This window comes from Trichoderma gamsii (genome assembly GCF_001481775.2).
Source record: "Trichoderma gamsii strain T6085 chromosome Unknown Scaffold_1.2, whole genome shotgun sequence".
Classification (NCBI taxonomy): Eukaryota; Fungi; Ascomycota; class Sordariomycetes; order Hypocreales; family Hypocreaceae; genus Trichoderma; species Trichoderma gamsii.
The window spans coordinates 1283163-1304613 of NW_020171338.1; the positions used below are offsets into that span (position 1 = coordinate 1283163).

At 50.9% G+C, this 21451-nt stretch overlaps 8 protein-coding genes across 8 annotated transcripts; 3 read left to right on the plus strand and 5 right to left on the minus strand.

The window, feature by feature from the left end:
- Positions 1-380: 380 nt before the first annotated feature.
- Positions 381-1293, plus strand: TGAM01_v200388 (hard-surface induced protein 5; the record flags this gene model as incomplete). The annotated part of the gene is made up of 3 exons (XM_024548550.1): positions 381-505; positions 567-735; positions 793-1293. 3 exons carry the CDS (start codon positions 381-383, stop codon positions 1291-1293), a joined length of 795 nt encoding a protein of 264 aa, XP_024406765.1.
- Positions 1294-1786: 493 nt separating this feature from the next.
- On the minus strand, positions 1787-2604 carry TGAM01_v200389 (hypothetical protein; the record flags this gene model as incomplete). Its single annotated transcript, XM_018803132.1, has 3 exons — positions 1787-2119; positions 2183-2428; positions 2578-2604. 3 exons carry the CDS (start codon positions 2602-2604, stop codon positions 1787-1789), a joined length of 606 nt encoding a protein of 201 aa, XP_018663538.1.
- A 2736-nt stretch (positions 2605-5340) lies between these two features.
- On the minus strand, positions 5341-6781 carry TGAM01_v200390 (hypothetical protein; the record flags this gene model as incomplete). Its single annotated transcript, XM_018803131.1, has 2 exons — positions 5341-6585; positions 6656-6781. 2 exons carry the CDS (start codon positions 6779-6781, stop codon positions 5341-5343), a joined length of 1371 nt encoding a protein of 456 aa, XP_018663537.1.
- Positions 6782-8792: 2011 nt separating this feature from the next.
- On the minus strand, positions 8793-10232 carry TGAM01_v200391 (hypothetical protein; the record flags this gene model as incomplete). Its single annotated transcript, XM_018803130.1, has 3 exons — positions 8793-9886; positions 9961-10127; positions 10195-10232. The coding sequence occupies 3 exons, from the start codon at positions 10230-10232 to the stop codon at positions 8793-8795; spliced, it is 1299 nt and encodes a 432-aa protein (XP_018663536.1).
- A 650-nt stretch (positions 10233-10882) lies between these two features.
- On the plus strand, positions 10883-12831 carry TGAM01_v200392 (DNA polymerase kappa subunit; the record flags this gene model as incomplete). The annotated part of the gene is made up of 2 exons (XM_018803129.1): positions 10883-11017; positions 11080-12831. 2 exons carry the CDS (start codon positions 10883-10885, stop codon positions 12829-12831), a joined length of 1887 nt encoding a protein of 628 aa, XP_018663535.1.
- A 480-nt stretch (positions 12832-13311) lies between these two features.
- TGAM01_v200393 (FKBP-type peptidyl-prolyl cis-trans isomerase) lies at positions 13312-14241 on the minus strand (the record flags this gene model as incomplete). Its single annotated transcript, XM_024548551.1, has 4 exons — positions 13312-13669; positions 13753-13794; positions 13880-13937; positions 14061-14241. 4 exons carry the CDS (start codon positions 14239-14241, stop codon positions 13312-13314), a joined length of 639 nt encoding a protein of 212 aa, XP_024406766.1.
- A 3740-nt stretch (positions 14242-17981) lies between these two features.
- On the plus strand, positions 17982-18272 carry TGAM01_v200394 (hypothetical protein; the record flags this gene model as incomplete). Its single annotated transcript, XM_024548552.1, has 2 exons — positions 17982-18111; positions 18169-18272. The coding sequence occupies 2 exons, from the start codon at positions 17982-17984 to the stop codon at positions 18270-18272; spliced, it is 234 nt and encodes a 77-aa protein (XP_024406767.1).
- Positions 18273-19416: 1144 nt separating this feature from the next.
- On the minus strand, positions 19417-20018 carry TGAM01_v200395 (hypothetical protein; the record flags this gene model as incomplete). Its single annotated transcript, XM_018803127.1, has 3 exons — positions 19417-19584; positions 19688-19743; positions 19877-20018. The coding sequence occupies 3 exons, from the start codon at positions 20016-20018 to the stop codon at positions 19417-19419; spliced, it is 366 nt and encodes a 121-aa protein (XP_018663533.1).
- Between the last annotated feature and the right edge of the window lie 1433 nt (positions 20019-21451).

Sequence of the window (21451 nt, forward strand, 5' to 3'; positions counted from 1 at the left end):
CGGAGGTACATGCTAATATCACAATTGCCAAATACCACAGCAAGCGGTATGATGTACGCTCTTCTCTACTACTACCAGTATTTTAGCCCGGTTATTGTTGCCGTGTTGTGCAAGTGTCTGGTGTCTTATCGTTCCCGGCATACGGCAGCAGCGTCCGCAGGCGTATAGACAAGTTGCACCTGCCCTCTCGGCTGGACCGCAGCGCACATTCAACATAGGGCTCTCGGTATCACTGTAGCCACCTACATGATGGCTTCATCCAGTCCAGTACGACATGTGGTGGTCTAACCATTGAATCAGTCATCACCGGAGCCTTCCACTGCCTTTCTCCACACCATCTGAAGATCGCCAGAGGAAGATCATCACAGCTCGACGTCACAATGACAGGCAATCGGACCCTCTATCTGGCTTTTGTTGCGTCTGCCTCTCTCTTTTTCTATGCGGTATTCCACCAGTGGGGCAGTGTAACGGCAGACAGCATCCAAGAGAACCTGACGTCTCATCGGTGCGTATCGTTTCTTTGGTGCGTTTTCTGTTATCGCCAATCCCACTCATCAAGAAAGCAGCTTTGGCAATGAAACTGCAGCCGGACGCCCAGACTTCGAACAGATTGCGCGCAAATATGGCACAGACAAAGTCACTACTCATCAGTACCAATTCATGTACGACAAGTATCTGTCGGCGATTCGAGACGACCAGTTGAAGGTCTTGGAGATTGGGCTTGGCTGCAACATGGTAATCGCGGGTCCTACTTTATCAGATGGACAACCTCTAACTACATGGTACACACAGGACTATGGCCCCGGAGCGTCCTATTACACTTGGCTCGAATATTTTCCCCACGTAAATCTCTACTTTATCGAGTACGATGGACAGTGCGCCCAAAAATACCAAGACAAAACCCCCAACGCACACGTCTTCGTCGGCGATCAGGCAGACACTCTCTTCCTCGCAAAGTTTTCCACAGAAGCAACCACAGACGGGCTTTTTGATATAATAATAGATGATGGCGGACACACAATGGACCAGCAGATGACTTCCCTGGAGCTTCTCTGGAAAGCCATCAAGCCGGGCGGCTTATACGTGATTGAAGATTTACAGACTAGCTACTGGGAGTCTTTTGGCGGAAACCCTTTGGGAAGGAGTTCATCTAAAGAAACTACCATTTCTTACTTGTACCAACTAGTTGACGACTTGATGATTGGGAGAAACGCAAAGCAAATCAGCCACGACTTGCTCTCCATCGACTGCATGGCAGAGATTTGTGCACTGCGCAAGAAGAAGCATATATAATGGGATTATGACTAATGGAGATGATTACGATACGACATACATAGCTATATAAAGCTAACAAGATTGATAAGATTAATCTACTTTAATTCTATTATAGTTAGTGCTATATTTTTTGAGGACCTCGCTACGCATGATCAAGAAAGAGCATCTATAAGGAATCACCAGATAACGTGGTAGTTAAGAACAGCAAGACTAACAAGATTAATGTACTTTAATTCTGTTGCATCTAATGCTAGGTATTGTTATTAAAGTCATGGCAAAAGAATCGCAGCTGATATCGCATAATTATATAATTATTCTTCCTCTCTCAAAAGAACCATTTCTTTTTCTCTCATCTCCTTCACATGATGACACACTTCACTGGAAGACCGCAGAAGCCATCCTTCTCATTCTCCTCTCTCTCCGGGATGGGCTCCGGCTTTGGGGCAGCCGGAGTAGATGAATTGGTTGGGGCTACCTTGACAGCCGACTTCTTCTCTTTACTGCCATGTAGTCACGAAGAGAGAGTCTCGGCAAAGGCCTGGCCCTGGGCGGTGGCAATTCGGAGCTCGAGCTCGGAGGGCTGGCGAGAACCATCGGCGCCGGCGAAAGAACCGGCGCCCCAGGGGGAGCCACCGTGGACCTCGGTCAGGTTGGTGACATCGGGGAAAGTCTTGGCGTAGCCGAGGGGAACGTAGATGATGCCGTGGTGAGCCAGGGTGGACATGGCGGAGAGAGCAGTGGACTCCTGACCACCGCCGGGAGTTCCAGTGGTGATGAAGAGACCGGCCTTCTTGCCCCAGTAGCCGCCGGAGGTCCAGATTCCACCGGTCTTGTCCCAGAAGGTCTAAAGAATATTGTTAGTACTATTCCCTCCTGTGCATAGATTATCGGATTGCGGGATACATACCTTCCACTGAGCGGGAAAGTTTCCATATCGGGTGGGAATGCCAAACAGGAAGCCGTCGTACTGGGTGAGGGTCGTGGGATCCTCGAGGACGGGGATATCGCTGGGCTTGGGGGGGGCGTGCATCTTGGAGAGGACTTCCTGAGACAGAGTCTCGGGGAGCTGGTAGATGTCGACCTGGGCGCCAGCGGCCTCGGCACCCTTCTTCTCGGCCTCGGCGAGCTGCTTGATGTGGCCGTACATGGAGTACTAGCGATTTGATGTTAGTCAAATGAAGTCTTTTATCGTGGAAAGCATTGCCATGTTTGTGTTGCTAGAATTGGCGATGCAATTGATGTTTTGCACGGCCAATTGATAGCTACAGGCAGGTGGAGAAGTAAAGGTAGGCCTCAACTTACGTAGACGATAGCAATCTTAGGAGCCATGGTGATTATTAGAGTTTCCAAAGTGGAAAACTGGGGGTATCTCAAAGAAAAATGGTATCAAGCAAAGAAAAGGAAGAAGCTTTTGAGTTCAGACAACTGTGAGTGACTGTGATGAGGCTTTCCAAAAGATCCGAAGAAGGAGGGAAGGGAGGACCTGAGTTCTTATACCCAGGGGAGAGAGGCCATGCAAGGACCCGGCTGAATTCCGAGACGCCTAGCCAAGAATTGGGTATTAGTGGAAAGGTTGCTTCGCTGCATCTCCAACAAGGTCGAGGCGTGTGGTGTGTGGTGTGCTTGCATATCCGCGGACGGTACCTCTAGGTCCGGCTATGAGATCACGGCATTGCGAGGTACTCGTTTCCGAAGAGACCCTCTTTTTTCCGCATCTACCTGTACCTACATACGTAGTGTACCTCGTTTTACGACACCATCACATAATGGGAGGCATCAGATCTGGGCTAAAGTCGCTGGAATGTATGTTTGGTTGCAATTGGTAATCAAGGTGAACTGGCAAACGTCAAATTGCTAGTTTCCGAGATGCCGAAATAGGAAATTAGAGCTTTGACCAAAAGGAAAAAAAAAATAAACACAGCTGCAAAAAAAAGAGACTGTAATCATCGTGTCAGCATTAATTAATGTTTGGCTGCCGATTAGTCCCTGAGTCCAGATTCGCCTCTGCGTAGATTTGCAGCAGTGCTTCAAAAACAACGACGACAATCAGCATTACTTGAGCCTGACAAACGGCCGCACCCCACCGGTGGGTTGGGAGGGGCGCCGAAAAAGTGGACGGCCGAAGCTTAGCTAAAGCTTTGCTAAGTCACCAAGCGCGCGGGATATTGAAGATGGGAGACCGATTTTCTTCTTTAAACAATGATGAGATGCCCTTTTCTTGCTTTTTCTCTCTTTGCTCGCTTACTGATGGAATAAAGATACTAATCATTGTGAAGAAGAATGATGCAATTCGTGTTCTGGACATTGCCAGCATGGCCGTGACAGCTTCTCCGGTGCTATAACATCACGATCGGATAAGGTGGGGACACGTCAATTCGAAAAAAGCTCCCCTGCGGCAACGTGGATCGGACGGTACTCTTACGATCAAAGTACAAGGCGCTACAGGCTAGAGATTAACAATGCTTGCTTGGACATTTTCTAACCGACCATCTAGTTGCTTGAGTCTTTTTCAGCCTGTTCATGCCTGGCGTTCATTCATTCTCAATCAGACTTTCTTCTCTCAGTTGCTAACTCACAACTAGAACACTCCTCCACTCACAAATCACCATCACAGCCGTACGACGCCAATAACGACACGCCGCCGTCCAAATAACTCTGTTTCCCCCCTCTTCTACCATGCATTGGCTGGAGACAAGCCCAGCTCGGCTATCTCGCCCGACCATGTACACATGGCCACGCGCCCGCAGTTGGTGCCGCTGACCGCGCATTTTGCGCCAGTGAGACCGAACGCAAACACGGCCTCAACGCCAAAAGGTTAAAAAAGAATGTCACTTTAAAATCCCCGTCTTCCCCTCTTCTTGGGGAAAAAGGAGAGATTTTAAAGTTAATAAAGCTGGCTGCACGTTTACTGTTAATATTTTTCCTTATTTTCCCTCGACTGCTCTCAGAAAAGACGGCAATGAAAAAGAGAGAGAGAAAAGGAACTGATTCTGACAAGTTGGAACATCTTTCCCGGGACTTGCCTTTCGTGAGGAAATGGTCCGAAACGGCCAGGGTCTCGACCCGATCGCCGACGCCCTCGTTCAGCCATTTTTCTCGAATCCATCTACCCCTCAGCTGCACAGCGAGGATACCACGCACGCAATTGAGTTAGAACGCCAATATTGCTAGTGATTCGCGCTGCATCCATGTGCCTGGCCACCCGCGAAAGACTATATAACTGGGCGTCCGGGAAAATCTGCAGCCCTGGCAGGGAAAGGGGGGGGAATACGGGAATACGGTGTAGTGCCGTGTATGTCCTCGTACCTCGTACAACACCTCAGCCTGCTCAGGGATCGCGAGAGATCGATGGATCACGACACCTGCTTTGTTGGTTCTAGTTCTGCTGACCGCCATTGTCTTGGATTGAAGAACGTAAACTCATCGCATCTTTCATCTTCTGACCAAGTGTAGATGTATCGCCTGCAGAGATATGCTGAAATCCCATTTTCTCGATCCTTCATTGGCCGGCCACCTGCAGTCTGAGATGTCGCAGAATGGTCCCGCTGCTATCACATGAAAATGGTAGGCCCGAATGTATGGACAAAAGGAGTAAACCAGTAGAGTGACGTAAGTACTATATAGGCTATAAATGATGAACAAGCTTCCTATGCTTTGCAGTATTTCACACACGCATACAAAATCCACATCTCCAATCATCCTTGATCTGATTCTATATACAAAAAAGCCTCCTCTGTCCCTCCTCCTTCTCCCCGTAACACCGCCCATGAAGACGTAGGATATAAGAAAGAAAGGGAGATAAAAGAAGCGCCCGCCTCAAAACAACAGACTCAAGCATGGGAACACAGCATGGCGCTTGCTTCATATTCGTTTGCACTCCCCACGCGTCCAAATCCAAAATATTAAGTATAAGTGAAAAAAAGGCTGTCCATAAATCATAGCTCATTCGATCAACACATAAAAGAGAGACGAGAAAAGGGAAGAGAAGAAAAGAGAAAAGGGCAACACGCAAAAATGAGCAAAAATATCCAAAATTCTTCGCAGTATGTATGTATCCTTTTCCTTTTACAATGGGCTCAGCTCGGCCTCTTCGGCGCCTTCACGTTCTGGTGGGCGTGCACTTGGCGGTTCAACCGTGATCGGAGGGAGGTCTCTAATTCGCAGGCTGGGCAGTTGAGGTATACCGCCAAGGCCGCGGCTAATGCGTCGCTCGTCGCGCTCTGTCGAACTATTCTGGCTCGAGGCCGACTCAAGAGACGGCGATGTCTCGTTCCGCCGGCTCCTTTGCGACTCTGATCGATGGTGTCCTGGATAATCTGGTGGTGGTTCAGTCGTTGGCAGGATTGATCGATCTTGGAAATCGTCGTCGTCCACGAGAGAAACATCTTCATAGCCCGGAGGCGGCATGGCTTCGTCGCCCAAATCCGCCTCCACAAGCTCGGGGCTCGACCCTGCCCGGGCTTCGCTTGGGGCTTCGGCAGACCGGGTCAGGGCCGGTGAGGGAAAGTTGCTATCCATGCTGATGACGGAGCTCTCGCTCATCACGCGGCTGTGCTGTTGGGATAATCGATTATCAGACACGGCGATATTCCCGGCATCTGAAAGAAGGCCAACGCGCTCGCTTTCGGTGCTATTAGCACGGATTCTTGTACCGTCATGGCGGGCCAGCCCAACGTCTGCATAAGATACGCTTGACACGGAGAGATTCCGATTCTCCTTGGCTCGTTCCATTTCGCGGCGCAGGTCGTCGATAACGGTGCTGTTGTTCGCAGCCCGTGTACGAGAGCGGATGTCCGCCAGCGCTGCGACGTCGCCTCGTGTCCGGGCTTCTTGTCGCTCAACTCTCCGTTGTTGTTGTTCGTCAATCAGTTGCCGCCGCGCAAGCCGGATCTGGTACATGGACTCCATCTCTTCGTCGCGCAAAGCTTCCACCTCTTCTTCGGTGGGTAAGTCGACAATGACATCGATGCCATCTCTCTCGCCTTCTCGTCCTATGACCTGTTCGCCTTGTGCAGCATCTTGGCGGTAAGCGGGCAGAGTCATGACCGAGCGAACCGACGTGTTGCGGTCGACGTTGCCACTTGCAGCTGCATTGTTGCGATTTGACGATGCGGGAGGAGGGCCATTAGATCGTCCAGCTCGTCCAGTCCTCGATGTAGCCGTGGCGTTGATGCCTCGGGAGTTGGCTACTTCGCTCGTATCGTGTCCCTGAGCACGTTCGTATTTGGCCTTTTTGAACTTTCTTCTCCGCCTGATGAAAAGTACGAGGACAACAACCACAATGATTGCAACGACGACGCCTATGATGATCTGTTACAGCATTTCTTGCGTTAGTAAAAGATTTTAAACCCCAATAAATGTATTCATCTTGAAAACATACAGCGCCTATAACACCACCGCCCATTCCATCCCGCCGCACTAGCGTATGGAGGTGGCGAGTCGCTTGCGACAGCTGAGCGCTGCCATCAGCACGTTGCGCCGTTCGTCTGGGTATAGGAAGATACATCCTCGCCGGCCGCGCGAGACATGTACTGGGAGGACGGAGGTCCGATGGATGGGGAGGAGAGAAGAGACAATCGCGACAGCTGGTTGTGGGAGAGTGAGATTTTTCTTTCGGTCGTTTCAGCTTCACGAGTCTGAGGTCCGCATTGGGCCTCTGCCGGAGGCGCGGCTCGTATCGTACGTAGTATGTAAGCTCCCCAGTGCGGGCGGCGCCAGCGTCTCTCCAGTGACCGAGGATCCAAGCAGATGATGTAGCGTTTCTTAGCGAGGTGGGACGACCAGGCTCGCAGCGTCGACTCTGCGGGGAGGAGCGGAAAGTATCGAGCAAGCAATGAAGTGAAGTGAGGTTACGGAGCACAGCGAGTATGACGAAAATAAAAATAAAAAACAATCAAGAGCAGAGAATACGAGACGGGGGCGGGCAGCAATAGAAAAGGAAGAAGGAAGCGGAAGGCGGAAACATGAGATGCAGGGTCGGGGCTCGCGGGACCTGCTGGCCTGACGCCAGTGGGCTTTGCAACTGTAGCTAATTCGAGGACGCCCCCGAGAGGCCCTGAGAAGGCGACCCGGCGACACGCTAAAAGTCGCCTGTCAGCCCCATTCATGACGCTTTCACAAGCAAGCCGTGGGTGCTAAGCCACCATCGACTCAGCCAGCGCTTGGTGGAAAGGAAAAGAAAGAAAGAAAAAAGGCTCCGTGTCCCGATGGCCTAACCACGTCTTAGGGCTGGCCGGAATGCCGCGTCGCAGCTGAGTCTAAGGCTGATCTGATGCATAAACGCATGGCCGAGTTGCAGCCATTCGGCAGGTTCCAAATGCTGGGCTGCGAGGCGCTGCCGATTCGCTGCCCGTGGAAATCAAAATGGGTGGCTGGCACTAGTTTTGATTCCATTGTGTCCGCCCGCAGGCGAACCCTTTGGGCTGCTGAGCTACCCGCTGGACGGGCCGTTGCTTTTTGCTATTAATGGCTGCATATAGGTAGGGCATTGGTGGAATCGGTGTGCTTTGGGTGGTAGTGCTAGTGCGCCTGTCACGCGTGCCTTTTGATCTTGAGATCGGACTGAACAAGATTTGATCTCTATTTGGTGCTACTATTCAAACACCATTTGGCACCAACAAACAAGCATCTGGGAGTTTGCAGCACAGCGATCCTTTCATGCAGTGGAGAAAGCACGACGTCAGACTGGGTAGACCAAACAACGTGTTTGCAGGCACAAACAGGGCCGGACACGTGTGCTCCGAGTTGTGGCTTTTTTGAGTTGAGTTCATGGCGGTATATCTCACAAAACTTTGATATGAAAACGTCACCCGGCGCAGAAATGCGTAAGATGGTGTAAGAGACGAATTCTTGATGAGACCGTTATCATATTGTAGCATTCAATCTTACAACTCTAGCTACTGAAGCCCTCAACCTACTAGGTTGTAATTGTTTCTATTCTTAGTATACTGCTACCTTATCCACGCCGGGCTACGTCCCAAAATTCTTGTTAGGGCGATAGGCGATAGGCATCTCCGCTATTCAATCATTGGCATACAATTCCTATCCTTCTCGGAAAACGGTTCCCTTTTGAGAAAACTCACAAGACAGTTAGATCTTTCTTTTTTCTTATTCAAGGACAATAGTAGTCCTTACAGCCAACTCAATAGTCCACGTTATGTAACTAAAACCGCCACCACGCTACTCATCGCTGATTCGCAGAAGCACCCAACCTGCAGTAAACAGCCCCTACGTCCAAATTAGCAGAGCAGCGTCAGTGCTGACATCGTCGGCTGCTAACCATATCAAAGAAGGCTTCCGTCTGAACTATCGGGATAGGGACGAAATAGGGAAGAAGTGCAACAATCTTGCATTGAAGCGTCAAACGTCAAGCGACTATCCTCTAGGCTACAAAAATACTATTCATGGATTTAGAAAGAAGAGAAAAGGCCCCCGTTACTCCAAGTCTGGATATCCCTGCTATTGCGAAAACACAACCCCTGTCTCATTCTCTACTCGTGCATATGATCGCTTCAACTCTAACCGAACTTCTTCTCAAACTTCTTCAGCATGCCCGTCACGCCGCGTTCCAGCCGTCCAGCATTCTCCTCCAGTCTTCCTTTGCTCTCCTTCTTTGGCTGATGTCCGTGGTGACCATGACCCTCAGACTCTGTCGGTCGGTACACCTGTTGATGTATGGAATAATCTGTAGGCGCCGCTGGATTATAACCTGGCGTCTGGGAATATGAGTAGTTAGAATATCCACCTGGAGGAGGGCCTGGAGGACCAGGAAGGCCTTGGCCTGCCACTGGCGGCATTGATGCTGGTGGCGGTGAGAAGCCGGGAGAAGCCGGGAATCCAGCTCCATAAGTGCCGGGCAGTCCGGGTGAGGGTAAGGCTTGCGACGGCATCGTCGTAGCTCGGTGAATCCCAGGATGAACAGGAGGAACAGGGTTGGCTGGAGGTGCTGCGAATCCCAGGTTGCCGAGTGCAGATGGCGGAGGAATGCCCGGAGTCGGGGGAATGCCGGGAGTGAAGGGCTGGCCGCGATAATCATATGCTACGGCGACTGCCAGCGGGTTGAGGGGGTCTTCATCCGGCGGAGGAGTCTTTTCACGGTGGCGAATGGCCTCGGGCGCAGCTGGAGCAGCTGGGTTGTATGCCATCGGCGCGAAGCTGGCCTGCTGAGAAGGAGGCGGCGGCGGCGGCGGCAAGGAGAAGCTTGGAGCTGTTGATGAGACTGCTGAAACGTCGCCAGCGCCGCCAATCGAGCTTTGAGAAGCCGATTGCGACGATACTGCCTCGTTGTTGTACTTGGGATCGGAGATGGCAGCCGTCTCAAGCTTCTGGATGACGGCAGTCATTCCCGCTGGCTGAGGAGGCGGACCTGGCTCATCAAGGACCTCGACCTGGGCCGGCGGAAGCACGCGCCGGACGCCGTTGATAAATTGCAGCGCATCCTGCTGCGTCCAGAAGTAGATGTCGAGCGAATGCAGCTTGTAGTGATATTTGGTCTCGTTGCGCGGGTCGTAGGTGGGCAGATGCCATTCGCTCTGGTCGACCGACTCGGCAACGGTCAAAGAGACGGTGCAGTGTTGCTTGTATGAGTATCGAACGTGTGTTTGGTCGAGAACTAATATGCGACAAGAACATGAATTAGCTAGACGTTTGTACCCCGCTGGTGAGGACGGCGCTGCTTGTTCTTACATCCATAAAAGGCATCTTGGTCGTCTGTTCCGGGGTGATTCGCAATCTCAATGCGGCATCTCCTCTCGCTGGCGCTCTCAAACAAGTAGACGTATGATCCCTGGTCAAACCGATGATGGCGAGGCTTCACATTCGCCGGGGAGTAAAAGTAGTGAACGTCTCCGAAGCTGTGTAAAAGGCAGCCTTGATGTTAGCAATTGCTGTAAGCTGCGATTGCGATTTCCATTCACTCACAGCGTAGCTACATTCTCCTCGCCTGGCCTTGTCGCCATCTTGACAGTGACCAAGAGTTGTTGGGCTACCAGCCGAAAATGCGAAGCCTTGTGTTCTGCCTCGAGATAGTAGTAGTAAGCTGATGAAGCTCTGGAGATCTGGATGCCTTCAGTCTCTGGCTGTGCGCAAGTAGCTACTTATACTGCTTGGACGCAGACTCGGCAGGCCTTATCCTAACCGGATGAATTTTGACAGGCCTTATTTTGACGAGCTTTGTTTTGGACCGCATCGTCTGTCACTTTTTGCCATGTCGACCTATGAGACTAAGGCGTCTCGGCGCTTACACGACCAAACAATGAGGGGTGTGAGCACAGCCTCTGGCCAATCGCGGTGCGTCGCGGGCTGTTCTGTCACAGACCTCTAGAACAAGGCCCCGCTGCCGTATTGACAACTGCTGATTAGCGGCGCCATACGTAATGCGATAATGGCTCTCTATGCTATTCACGTGATTCCGTGTTGCTATCGTATCCTGGCCTTCCCTCTATTTGATCAAGGACGCGTCTTGACCATCGTCGGAATTCCGCTCATGCGCGAATAGTGCAAGGGCCCGGCCTGCGCTTTTAAGTATTGTCAGTATGGTGCTGATAAATACCTTGACTCGCATTTTACACCCTGTTGCTTGACACTGCATGTTGATGGCTTCATCAACATGACTTCTGCGGAACCCACGGCGGAATCAGCGCTTCTGGAAGAGAGCGAAGATGATGCCCTTAAGACTCTCAAATATCACCTGCTTGGGCCCTCGCTGACCAAGGCGGGCCAAGACAAGGTCGACCAAAGCAAGGTCATTACCAAAGATTCTTGTCACCATGCGTTGAAACCGCATTTGTTAATACGCAGACGCAGGTTTCGGAAATTATTTATAATGCTTCCAAGGGGTCCAAGTATTTCAGCCGCGAAGAAGTCCGAGACAAAATCCTTACGAAAAAGATTGAACAAATCTTATCGCGCAAGAAGAAGCTGGACCAACAAGACCTGACACGCGATCTACGAAATGCCGACCGCCTGCTTGCGGAGCTCGAGCTCTCTAGAGACCTCACCCAGCACATCGTGCACCTTGACTGCGATGCCTTTTTTGCAGCTGTTGAGCTGCTGGATAGGCCCGAGCTGAAAGATGTCCCATTTGCAGTTGGCGGCGGCGTCCTCACCACGTGCAATTATGTTGCCCGCCAGTTTGGCTGTCGGTCTGGCATGGCTGGTTTCGTCGCTAAGAAACTCTGTCCCCAGCTCATCCTTATCAAGCAAAACTACCACAAGTACAGTGCAAAAGCCCAGGAAGTGAGAGCGGTTCTGGTCAACTACGACCCGCGCTTCGAAAGCGCCAGCATCGACGAGGCCTATCTTAATATAACAGAATACTGCGAGGAACATGGCATGGATCCGGCGGCAGTAGTGGAACAAATGAGAAAGGAGGTGCATGAGAAAACCAGCATTACCGTCTCGGCGGGCATTGCAGCCAACGCGAGGCTGGCAAAGATTTGCTCAAACATCAACAAACCGAATGGGCAATATGTCCTCCCCAGCGATAGAAATGCCATCATGGCATTCATGAGAGATTTACCAACGAGAAAAGTCAATGGCATCGGCCGAGTATTGGAGCGTGAGCTCTTGGAGATTGGAGTCAAGACGTGCGGGGACTTGTATGACCAGCGGCAATATTTGAATAGACTCTTTGGCGACAAGACATTTGAATTTCTTCTTCGGTGCTACCTGGGCCTTGGCCGCACCAAAATACAGCCTGCAGAAGAATACGAGCGGAAAAGCGTTGGAACAGAAAGCACATTCCACGATATGTCAGATCCTATCAAGCTCAGAGACAAACTTCGCTCCACAGCTGAGGCTCTCGAGAAAGACATGAAAAAGGCTGAGTGTAGGGGTCGTACGCTTTGCATCAAGATAAAACTGCATACGTTTGAGGTCTATACACGACAAGTCATCCTGCCAAAATCAATAGAAACGGCGGATGATCTCTACAACTATTCGTTGCCGATGCTTGCGAAGCTGGAGCAAGAGATGCCAGGCATGAAGCTGAGGCTTATGGGGCTTCGCTGCACGAATCTTGTCAGCACCAAGAAACCTGATACCATGGCATTCTTTGGTTTCAGGCCTCGCCGACAAGATGGGGGAGAGTCGAGCAGCACCAGCCCCGTGAAAAGAAAAGCGAGCGAGCTCCTAGAGGGAGAAGAAGAATGGGAGAAATTTGATGAAGATGATGAGCACTTCATGGAAGGCCTGGATGATGGTCTGGGCGATATACCCCACGAGCAAAGAGAGGATGAGGATGAGACGCTGGCTGATCGAAGACATGGGAAGGAGATTGTGCCCAACCCAAAGCCTGAAGGCGAAGCTCCGCCGCAGGAGGAGTGGTGGGATTGTCCAATATGTCTCCGACCTCAGGCAGCAAACGAGCGACAATTCAATGAGCACATCGACCTGTGCCTTTCCAGACAGACCATTCGAGATGCGGTCCAGGCTGATGAGCCAAAGGATACGAAGCCCATCTCGCCCGACGCGAACAAACGGCCCAAGCTGTCAGAAAAGAAGCGGGGTCGACCGCCTGTTACGGATCCAAAGCAGAAGAAGCTCACTTTTGGGTAGAGGAGCACATGACGGCTAATAAGTGATGACATCTACGGCATTGTTTTGGAGCTTTTGGGATGAAGATCTGTTGAGATGTATACATGTCCCTCGTATTATACGCATTAACCGCAAGTTGAAGCCTCTTTGGATTACACGGCGTTTCCTTGGGCCAATCACTTCCCTGGTCTTTGTAGATCTGCCAAATTCGACTGATTTTTTGCGCTATTTGAGGCAACCACTATTGAATAGGGACAATAATATGACGTATAGAGAGAATCTAGATATGATGGGAGCCCAATGGGTATCCCAAGTATTCTATATAGCCTCGGGGAATTAATGGATTCCTGACGGCTGATCAAAGCTTAACATGGATAGAAGTATTATTCATCACACAAAGAAGAGGAACGTCTCGAGGGAACGTTTCATTTGACGTTCGAGATCGGCTATGCAAGCTCAAAAAAGGGAAGAGGCTAGTACTATTTACAAATCATTATCTCGTTACAACTCCTCGTGAGTCTCGGACGTATCATCAGTGTCGGAAAGAATCGTCTTGGCGGCATCAGCAGCCTCGGCGGCGACGCTGGCAACCTTTTCGGCAACATTCTCGGCCACTGACTCTTCGGTGGGCTTCGCGGCAGGCTTCTCGGGGGCCTTGACGCCCTCGATGGCCAACAACTCGGTCTCAAAGACTATGACATCAATTAGTGGTCTGATATCTGATGCGGCGTGGGGGTTGAATTGGAAAAGCAAAAGGATGTAGATGGAGGGAACGGAGATCATACCCAAAGTTGAACCAGCTGGGATAGGACCCATGTTGCGCTGGCCGTAGCCCAGCTCCGGGGGGATCGTGAGAGTTCTAGAAAAGTGATGTAATGTCAGCCATCATGAATTGTTGAGGGGGGAGGCGAAAGAGAGATGACGTCGTGGGGCTCTTCTTACCTCTTCTCCCCAATGCACATGTCGAGAAGACCCTGATCCCATCTGTAGAGGTAATATCGCCGTTAGCTTCAGTCGCAAGGCATCCAGCTCGAGGGCATGGGGGAAGGGGAAGAGGGGGGATGCAAACCCTTTGATCACCTGGCCGGCGCCCAACTTGAAGCTGAAGGGCTGGTTGCGGTCATAGCCTGAGAAGAAGAGGGAAGTCAGCCAATATCCAAAGATCGTCGTCTCTTGTTTCCCCAACAGTGGATGATGCCAGAACGGTGAAAAGGGTGAGACAGGATGCGGCTTAGTAGGCGTATACTGACTGGCATCAAACTGCTTGCCGGAATCGAGCAGAGTGCCCCGGTAGTGCATGGACAGCTTATCGCCCTTTTGGGTCTTGCGCTCGCACTCGACGGCGTGGGTGACATCGATCTTGAGGTCCTCGGCGGCGACGACGCCAATGGCGCAAGAGGCCAGGGCGGAGAGAAGCAGGGCTGCCTTCATGGTGGCGAAAAGTTGACGGGGCGCGGACAATGGAAACGAACAATGAGGCGAACGAGGCGGTGCGGAAGGAGGAGCGTTGGGCTTCTTGGGAGAATCGGGCTTCGTTGAGGGAAGAGAAAAGAGGAGGAGAGAGAAAGAGAGCGAAAGAGAATATCTGGCCAATACGGAATGGCAACGGCGGTGGTTAAGCTGAGAGGGGACCCTTGAGGCTTGAGGCAATGTGGCCAGCTTCCCGAATCAGCGGAGAGTTGTCTGCATGCGCTTTGGCGATTGGCCAATGGGGTGGGCGTATTTTCCTCATCCACCCAATTGCCCCGCGCCAATTCTGTGGTATCCGGGGGCGCTTTAGTGCCTGGACTGGCCTGGCCTGCGCCGTATCTTCTTTACTACAGATACGGCGGCGCTACGACTCAATGGGCTTTTTGGGTCTCATGGCCCGATTATGATGAAATTTGTCTACTAGGTAGGTATTTCACCATTGCTTTTTCTTCTCATCCTTCGTGTTCAAGGGTATCGGGGTTGTTGTTTGAGAGCTTGAAGTTGTCGTCATTCAGGGGCGATTTTATGTTGGTACTGGATCTCCCCGTTCTCGCGTGACCATGCTTTGTTGGAGCCTAGGACATTGAAGTAGGGGAAGATACGAAAATTACGTAGAGATGGTAATTGGTGGGATTCTGTGTCTATGCACGAGCAACGCAGTACGTATTGGAGGACGGCATGTAGAAGGCGTATGGAGGCTGGTGAGAATAAGAACACGAGCATCTTTGTATCTACGTCATGACGTTTGATTCTGTCTTGTATCTTTTGCATCAAGGTCATGTGGGATGGAATGGGCGAATCAACAATTCGTTGAGTGGTCCCTCGATGTTTCTTTTTGTTGCGTTCTGGACCATGCGAGACACGGGAAGCGGCTCTGCATGGCCATGCATACTGTAGGCGAATCAATCCGAATAGCTGATAGAAAAGAAGCTATACGGCCAAGACTAGAGACGTTCTAGAGCTCAGCAACTACGTCATTGAGGATGCAATTCTGAAAGAAAGAAAGAAAGATTGGATTCAATGGGCTTAGAAAGGGAAGAGAAAAAAACGTGGACGACCCTGTTTGTACCTTGTCAGGTATGATGACGTAGGAAGGACCTAAAATGCCGATTGGAGAGAAAAGACAGAAGCACGGACAAAAGATGGGCTGGGCTGGATGCAAGGCTCAGTACCACATGACATTGCCCCTTTCTCGCCCTTCTTTTCTCAGCTCTTGTGTATACTGTACTACCACCATTTTGCTGCTCCTTGTTCTCCTTTTTTTTTTTTTTTTTTTTGGACTTCTCATTGTTTCCTATTTCGTCCATATTCCGTTTCGCCGCGGCCCTTCCTTTCACAGGGTCCTCGCTAGCTTCGTTTCCTTGCCTGCACGTGCTCCCACCACTTACACGAGTGAAGGGTCTCGAATGGATAGAAATATTTCATGCCTAGGAGATGGTGTAGTTGGGCATGAAGCCAAAAATTGAAAAGTTGAAGAAGAGGGGTGCAATTAATAAACTTTGCCCCCTTCTTTTCTCTTGGGTTTTGACGTATCGCGAGCGAAGCCGGACGGAGGGCTATGCCGGCAACGGTCCCCCGGAATGCGAGGCTGCATCTTTGCTTAGCTTCAATGCGCAGGCCGGTCATTCATGGCTACCTCCGGCTGTCAATGCCAAAGACGTATTATTACTCGGTTAATTTCGATAATACAAATAAATCTTATGAGACTTTTCTTTGATTGTCGTCACGCTTCTCTTTTTTTGGGTTCGCTGCAACAAGGAGCAACTGTTATGCCGACTCTCGAGTAAACAAAGAAAAAGGAGCAGGGTAAGATAGACTAGTAGCTACGCCTATCACGTCGCTCGACGATTTCTTGCATTGCACAGGTACTGCTATGGAGCACAGGCGGACAATGAGTGGCATCTGCTCCCAATCAGCTTGTATCTGCTTCAATGTGTCTGCTTAAACAGTGTTCTCTTTTTTATTTTATTGTATCATCAATGAATGGTATCGACTCGTAAACGGTAGCTTTATCGTAGTGAATAGCACGGACATGACTGATAGATGCGGCGCCAAGTACCTATAAAACCTTCGATTGGCCGCAGAGGTTCCTCGCTACTAACACGACGATACGCGCAATATGTTATCGTCCAATACATTGGCTCGTTGCACGCAAACGTGACAGCCCAGAGCTGCAAAGCTCCTGGAGCACCACATGCGCACGTCGACGCGCAGTCACTGGTGGAACCGCAGTCAATCACCAGCCACATGCCGTGCAGCAGCAGCTGCTGCAAGCCAGCAAGGAGGGGTTGTCAGAATCAAATGAGGGGTGAGCAAACATTCCCGTCTCCCCCGATTTCACCGTTGCCAAACTCCATTCAACCCTCGGTGGCCCTTTTCTTCGACTTTCTCTCTTCGTGCCCTTTCTCTGCAGCTCCGAGTCACTCGCCCACGATGAAACGACACGCTGATGTCTGCCTGACTGCCTAGCAGCGCCCACGCGTGTGGACGAGGCGCTAGCCCCCGGTGGCTTGGGGTCCGAAGACGCAGGCGAGCTTCTCCGGGCTGGTTCTGTCCAACAACCGATGCTGGTAGGCCTCAGTTGCTAGGCTGCTAGCCCGAGTCTGGCTGCCGAGCGAGTGACTGAGGTGACTGGATTGACGTTTGCCTGGCAGGTGTCAATACTGCATCTGCCCTGGGTGGCATGGCGGCCCGTATAGTCCTACTGGCTACCACTGCCAGAACTTCCACTTGCAGGCCGAGGCAGGCGGCTGTGCCATCCCAGTAAATGCCCTACACGTACCGCCGCAACCCGCCCACTCTCTCAAAATGCTCACCGTGAATCTAGACCAGCCGTGGCTCGACACTGCACCCAAATTACACTTTGCTAATCCATCCCCGTTTCTGCGGCTGCGAGCTCGCCGTCGCTGCTTCAATGCCGTGGCCATGCCCAGCTCCCTCCGTCGGCGTTCACGTCCTAGAATGCCGTGCCTCGCCCTGCACGCCAACATCCCTGTCCGCTGCGCGGCATCATGAGGCCGGCCAAACTAGAGTTACTGCCGCAAGTTACATGTTGGATTATGTCTCTTGTTTGCCACCTCTGCTCTGGGCTTGTCTCCCCTCGGCCTTAGCCACGCTCCCCGTTCTCTTTTGGCAATAATCTTTGGGTTCCCGACTATGCTTTGCTCGTCCGGCGAGATTGGCGGCCCCTGCCCCCGGTTGCCGCTTTGGGACGGCCGCGGCAGATCACCTCTTCCAAAGCCAACTCCCCTGGGGTGGACTGCTGTTGACTGACTGACTCACTCGTGGACGACGGACCGTCAGACCTAGTAAGGTTGAAAGTGTTGCTGCCTTCCCTCGCCCGTTCTGCCTATGCTGTCCTTGCGTCGTCTCGAGTGAAAGGGGCCTGTCCGTCTACTTGGTTAAGTCAAGTCGGATAGCGGCGCCAGGTTCCAAACTATAAAGTTCCATATCCCATCCTCAGGACACAGTTCTCTTCTCTTTTCCCCATCGACACCTTCAGTGTAGACAAGATACAGACAACTATTGATTATCAGCTACTACACTATTGCTACTATTCTTACTGCAAACATCCTCCCTATAATATCATTGCCACTTGATCATCTTAGAGTTGCCACAAATCCAACTCCCATTCAATCATCAACCAACGGTTTACCAAAGCAAACAAACCAACAATCAACAACCAACGCAAATCCGTGACAATGTCTAGCCGCGGCAACAGCGTCTATGTCCACCAGAGCACTTCCAGCCGCTCTTCCAGCTCATCTGGCCGCTCTGTAGCCTCTGGCCCTCGCCCTAGTACTACTACTACTTACCGCGAATACGGTGCCAGTATGCTCGCTGCCCCGACTTATCCTGCTAGGAACAGCGTACTGACAAAACCTGCAGCAGGCCATACTTCACAAGTGACTCGATCTGGCCAAAACATTATTGTCCAGCATAACAAACGCCACTATGATCCCAGCTCGCCGTCGCCTTCCTATAGGTCCTAACGAAATGCCTCTACACGTGGATACTCTTTGCTCATAGAAGGCATCAAAGCCCTTCATCTTCTTTGACACGAGCACACTGGGACACGGCGACACAATTTTGATCAACAAATTTCTTTTACACCTCTACCTCTTACACTCCCGGCTTTCCGGGCCTTACCCCACCTATTATTGGGCTCTTTCTACAAATCAGTTCATACAAATTACTACGCAGGCGTTTCAGGGCTCTTACTGGGGGAAATGTTATTTTTATACTTTTCATGCTTGGATAACTCTGAAGGAATGGCGCTATCAAGAAACATGGTGGCACGGAAACGGGAACTAGACATGGCTTATCATCTGGAGTTAAGGGCTTAAGCGAAGGATGGGTGGCGGATTCTATAGCATTGTTTTAAGGCGAAATGCAAAAGATTAAAAAAAATCTATTTTATCTCTCTCCCTTTTCTTGAGTTGTCCATCTGCTTTTAAAATGTGAAACGAAACGAAAATATAGATTTCGTATTCTGAAACACTTCTATAAAATAGACTTTAGACTTTTGTGGTGATTCTCCCGCTGCAGATGCTAATAATAAAGGATGTCATGGGTTGTCTCAAAAACAAACAATTCAACAGGGTAGTTTACTACTGCAGGAACCCCAACCAAGATCGTCGGTAAGGGAGGCAACCCGTTTTTTTTCTACATCCATCCCTTCTTTTTCTGTTTCTATTTTTGGCACGCCCGACCGCCGACCGCCGTGCGCGGGGTAGTATCTCTTCACGAGATGATTCTTCGGTCCGCGGAATGCCCTCATTTAATTTTTTGGCAATTCTTCGATAGTGGAAAAAAAAAAAGCTTTTAATAGATTCGACGTGTCAATTTTTAGATTTATTTTTAGTGTTTCTTCTGTGCTAAGAGATGGGATTGAGATAAAAGCTGTAGAGTCATAACACAACACTCTCAATATTAGGTAGCCCTGTCTTTTGCTTATGGGAAATCCTCTTGTTTCCGGGATGTCACGCGAGCTCCTAGGAAGGGGGAAAAGCAAAAAGCAGAATTCCAAGTTCTCAAACAAACAAGTTTCCCAGTGAGCCCCTCCCAGTATATGTCTGTACCAAATTGAGTCGCATTGTATCCAGCACTTGGTCGCTATACAAAGTCCTAGACAATTTACGCACCACCCTCACGCTTGGCGTATTCTTCTTCAATGGCCTCCTGGTACTTTTCCTCGGGAGAGCGGGGATCGTCGTGCAGGACGCCTTCCTTGAGGAGGGCGTCGGGAGTGGGACGGTGTGAGATCTTGTCGTTGAGCTTGTCTCCGAGCATGTGCTTCTGGAGCTGTTGATGGCGGGTATTGTTAGCCTTCTGGATCCTGTCGTTCCCGACTGGTACTGAGACCAGCAGTAGGGTGAAATAGAGTGTGAGTGAAGTCTATTCCTACCTCTTTTTGGCTGGCAAGAAGGCCTGGAGCAGCTGTGGAGTCGGGGAGAATGTTCTCTGTTAAAATGAATTAGTATCAATCCCTTGCCAGATGCAATGTCAATTTCAAGGCACCCAATCAATCAGAATTAGGTGCCAGCAATTCCCACGTTCAATGGGCAGGTGGATGGTTGGGAATCATGAGACGTACTCTCTACCAATTCGGAGCGTTCGGGTCGGTTCTTGAGGTAGGTAGAAAGCGAGTTCTTGCGGGCAGGGTTCCCGACAGAAGAAATGGGACTCTCGTCAACAACGGGCGCCTCGGGGGCCTGGTTCTCTGTGGTGTCCGCCATGGTGATGATGTCGTGTTGAGATGTTGATATTGCGTTGATTGGGGTATGTACAGGTGTAAGTGTGAAAAGTGGCGAGACTGCCCGGATCAGTGCCTTGAAGTGCCCAACGAAGCTGTCCTCGGAAAGTAGCCAATGACGTCAGGCGTTCTAGAGCTCCCTCTAATGTGTGGGGGTGGGGTGTGTGGTCTTTTCGCTGGAAGCTTAATCAACTGTAGCGGTGTTAGAGTGTTGATTGACTGAATGAAGCAGAAGTTCTGTACACCGAAGTGGGCTTTATTCTACTGACAACAAAAGGAAGAGAGAGAAATAAAAGAGGGGGGCTGCAACGCTGCTATATATCGTCGAGTCCCTCATGCAACGGCTCCCTCAGGCCACTCATGTGCTAATGAGAAGTGACCTGGTGATGGTGGATATTGGGCACGGGAGCGCTATTTTCTCTACCCCGCAGCCTTCAATTGCCCAGCTGTTGAAGCCAAAGGGCAAGGGTGCAAATTACAAGTACTACGGAGTGGTGGTGATGGAGTCGCACACGATGAATGCTTCACAGACGCGGTTTGAGAGTCCTCGACTTGAGACGACAATAGCCCGAGACAGGTTGCACCGCACGTCCAAGGGCTGTAAACTACACGCGAACAAGTAAATCAGTCAAAACGTCGAGCATTAGCGACAAGAGCCGCTAAGCCAGGCGTTGAGGCGCCCGCCTTCAGGGACCAGAAGAGCATAACTTCATGCATCCCAATTAAGGGGCGCCTAATCTTGATGCGCCGATGTTTGGTTTCAGCTACGAAACGCTCTTTAGGCGAGGGCTCCAGCAGGGCGTCTCAGGAAGGCTGGCGCCGTTGCCAGTGGCCACGCATGTGGCTTTTTGGGGAGTTGGTCAGGAACACAAGACATCCGCGGATGGCTTTCACTGTTGCTGAAATGGATGGATGGAATGGTGCGGCTCTTTTGCCTGGGCTGATCTAAGGTTATTCTCCCCTCTGCTAAACTTTTGGTGCCAGGCAATGCAGTGTCAGCAGCAGGCCACTGTGGAATTAATCTCTGGGTCGGAGCATATCGGTATTAATAGACGCCCGGCTTGGCTGATTGTCAGGAGTAATTTAGGCAACACAATTCCCGACACAGTCCACAGACAGCGTTTATACGAGTGCGTATTTGGCGCTGTGGTCGTATTCTTCAGCAGACCTGGCCCGCGTATCGTCTGCATGCAAGATCTGATGGCAACAAATCAGACGCCTTGGGGCACCTGGCTGAAAACTCGGGAATGCGAGCGTCTCCACCGCTGAGGGAGCATTGACGCGGCTCTCTGGAGTCAGCAAAGGACTGCCGCGTTGGCATATCCATTTTTTCGCTTCTTTTTATCTCTCAGGACCCAAAAGTTCGGGTTGCTGGCTAGAGCAAACAGTGTCGGAGTTCGGTAAGGTACATGGAAG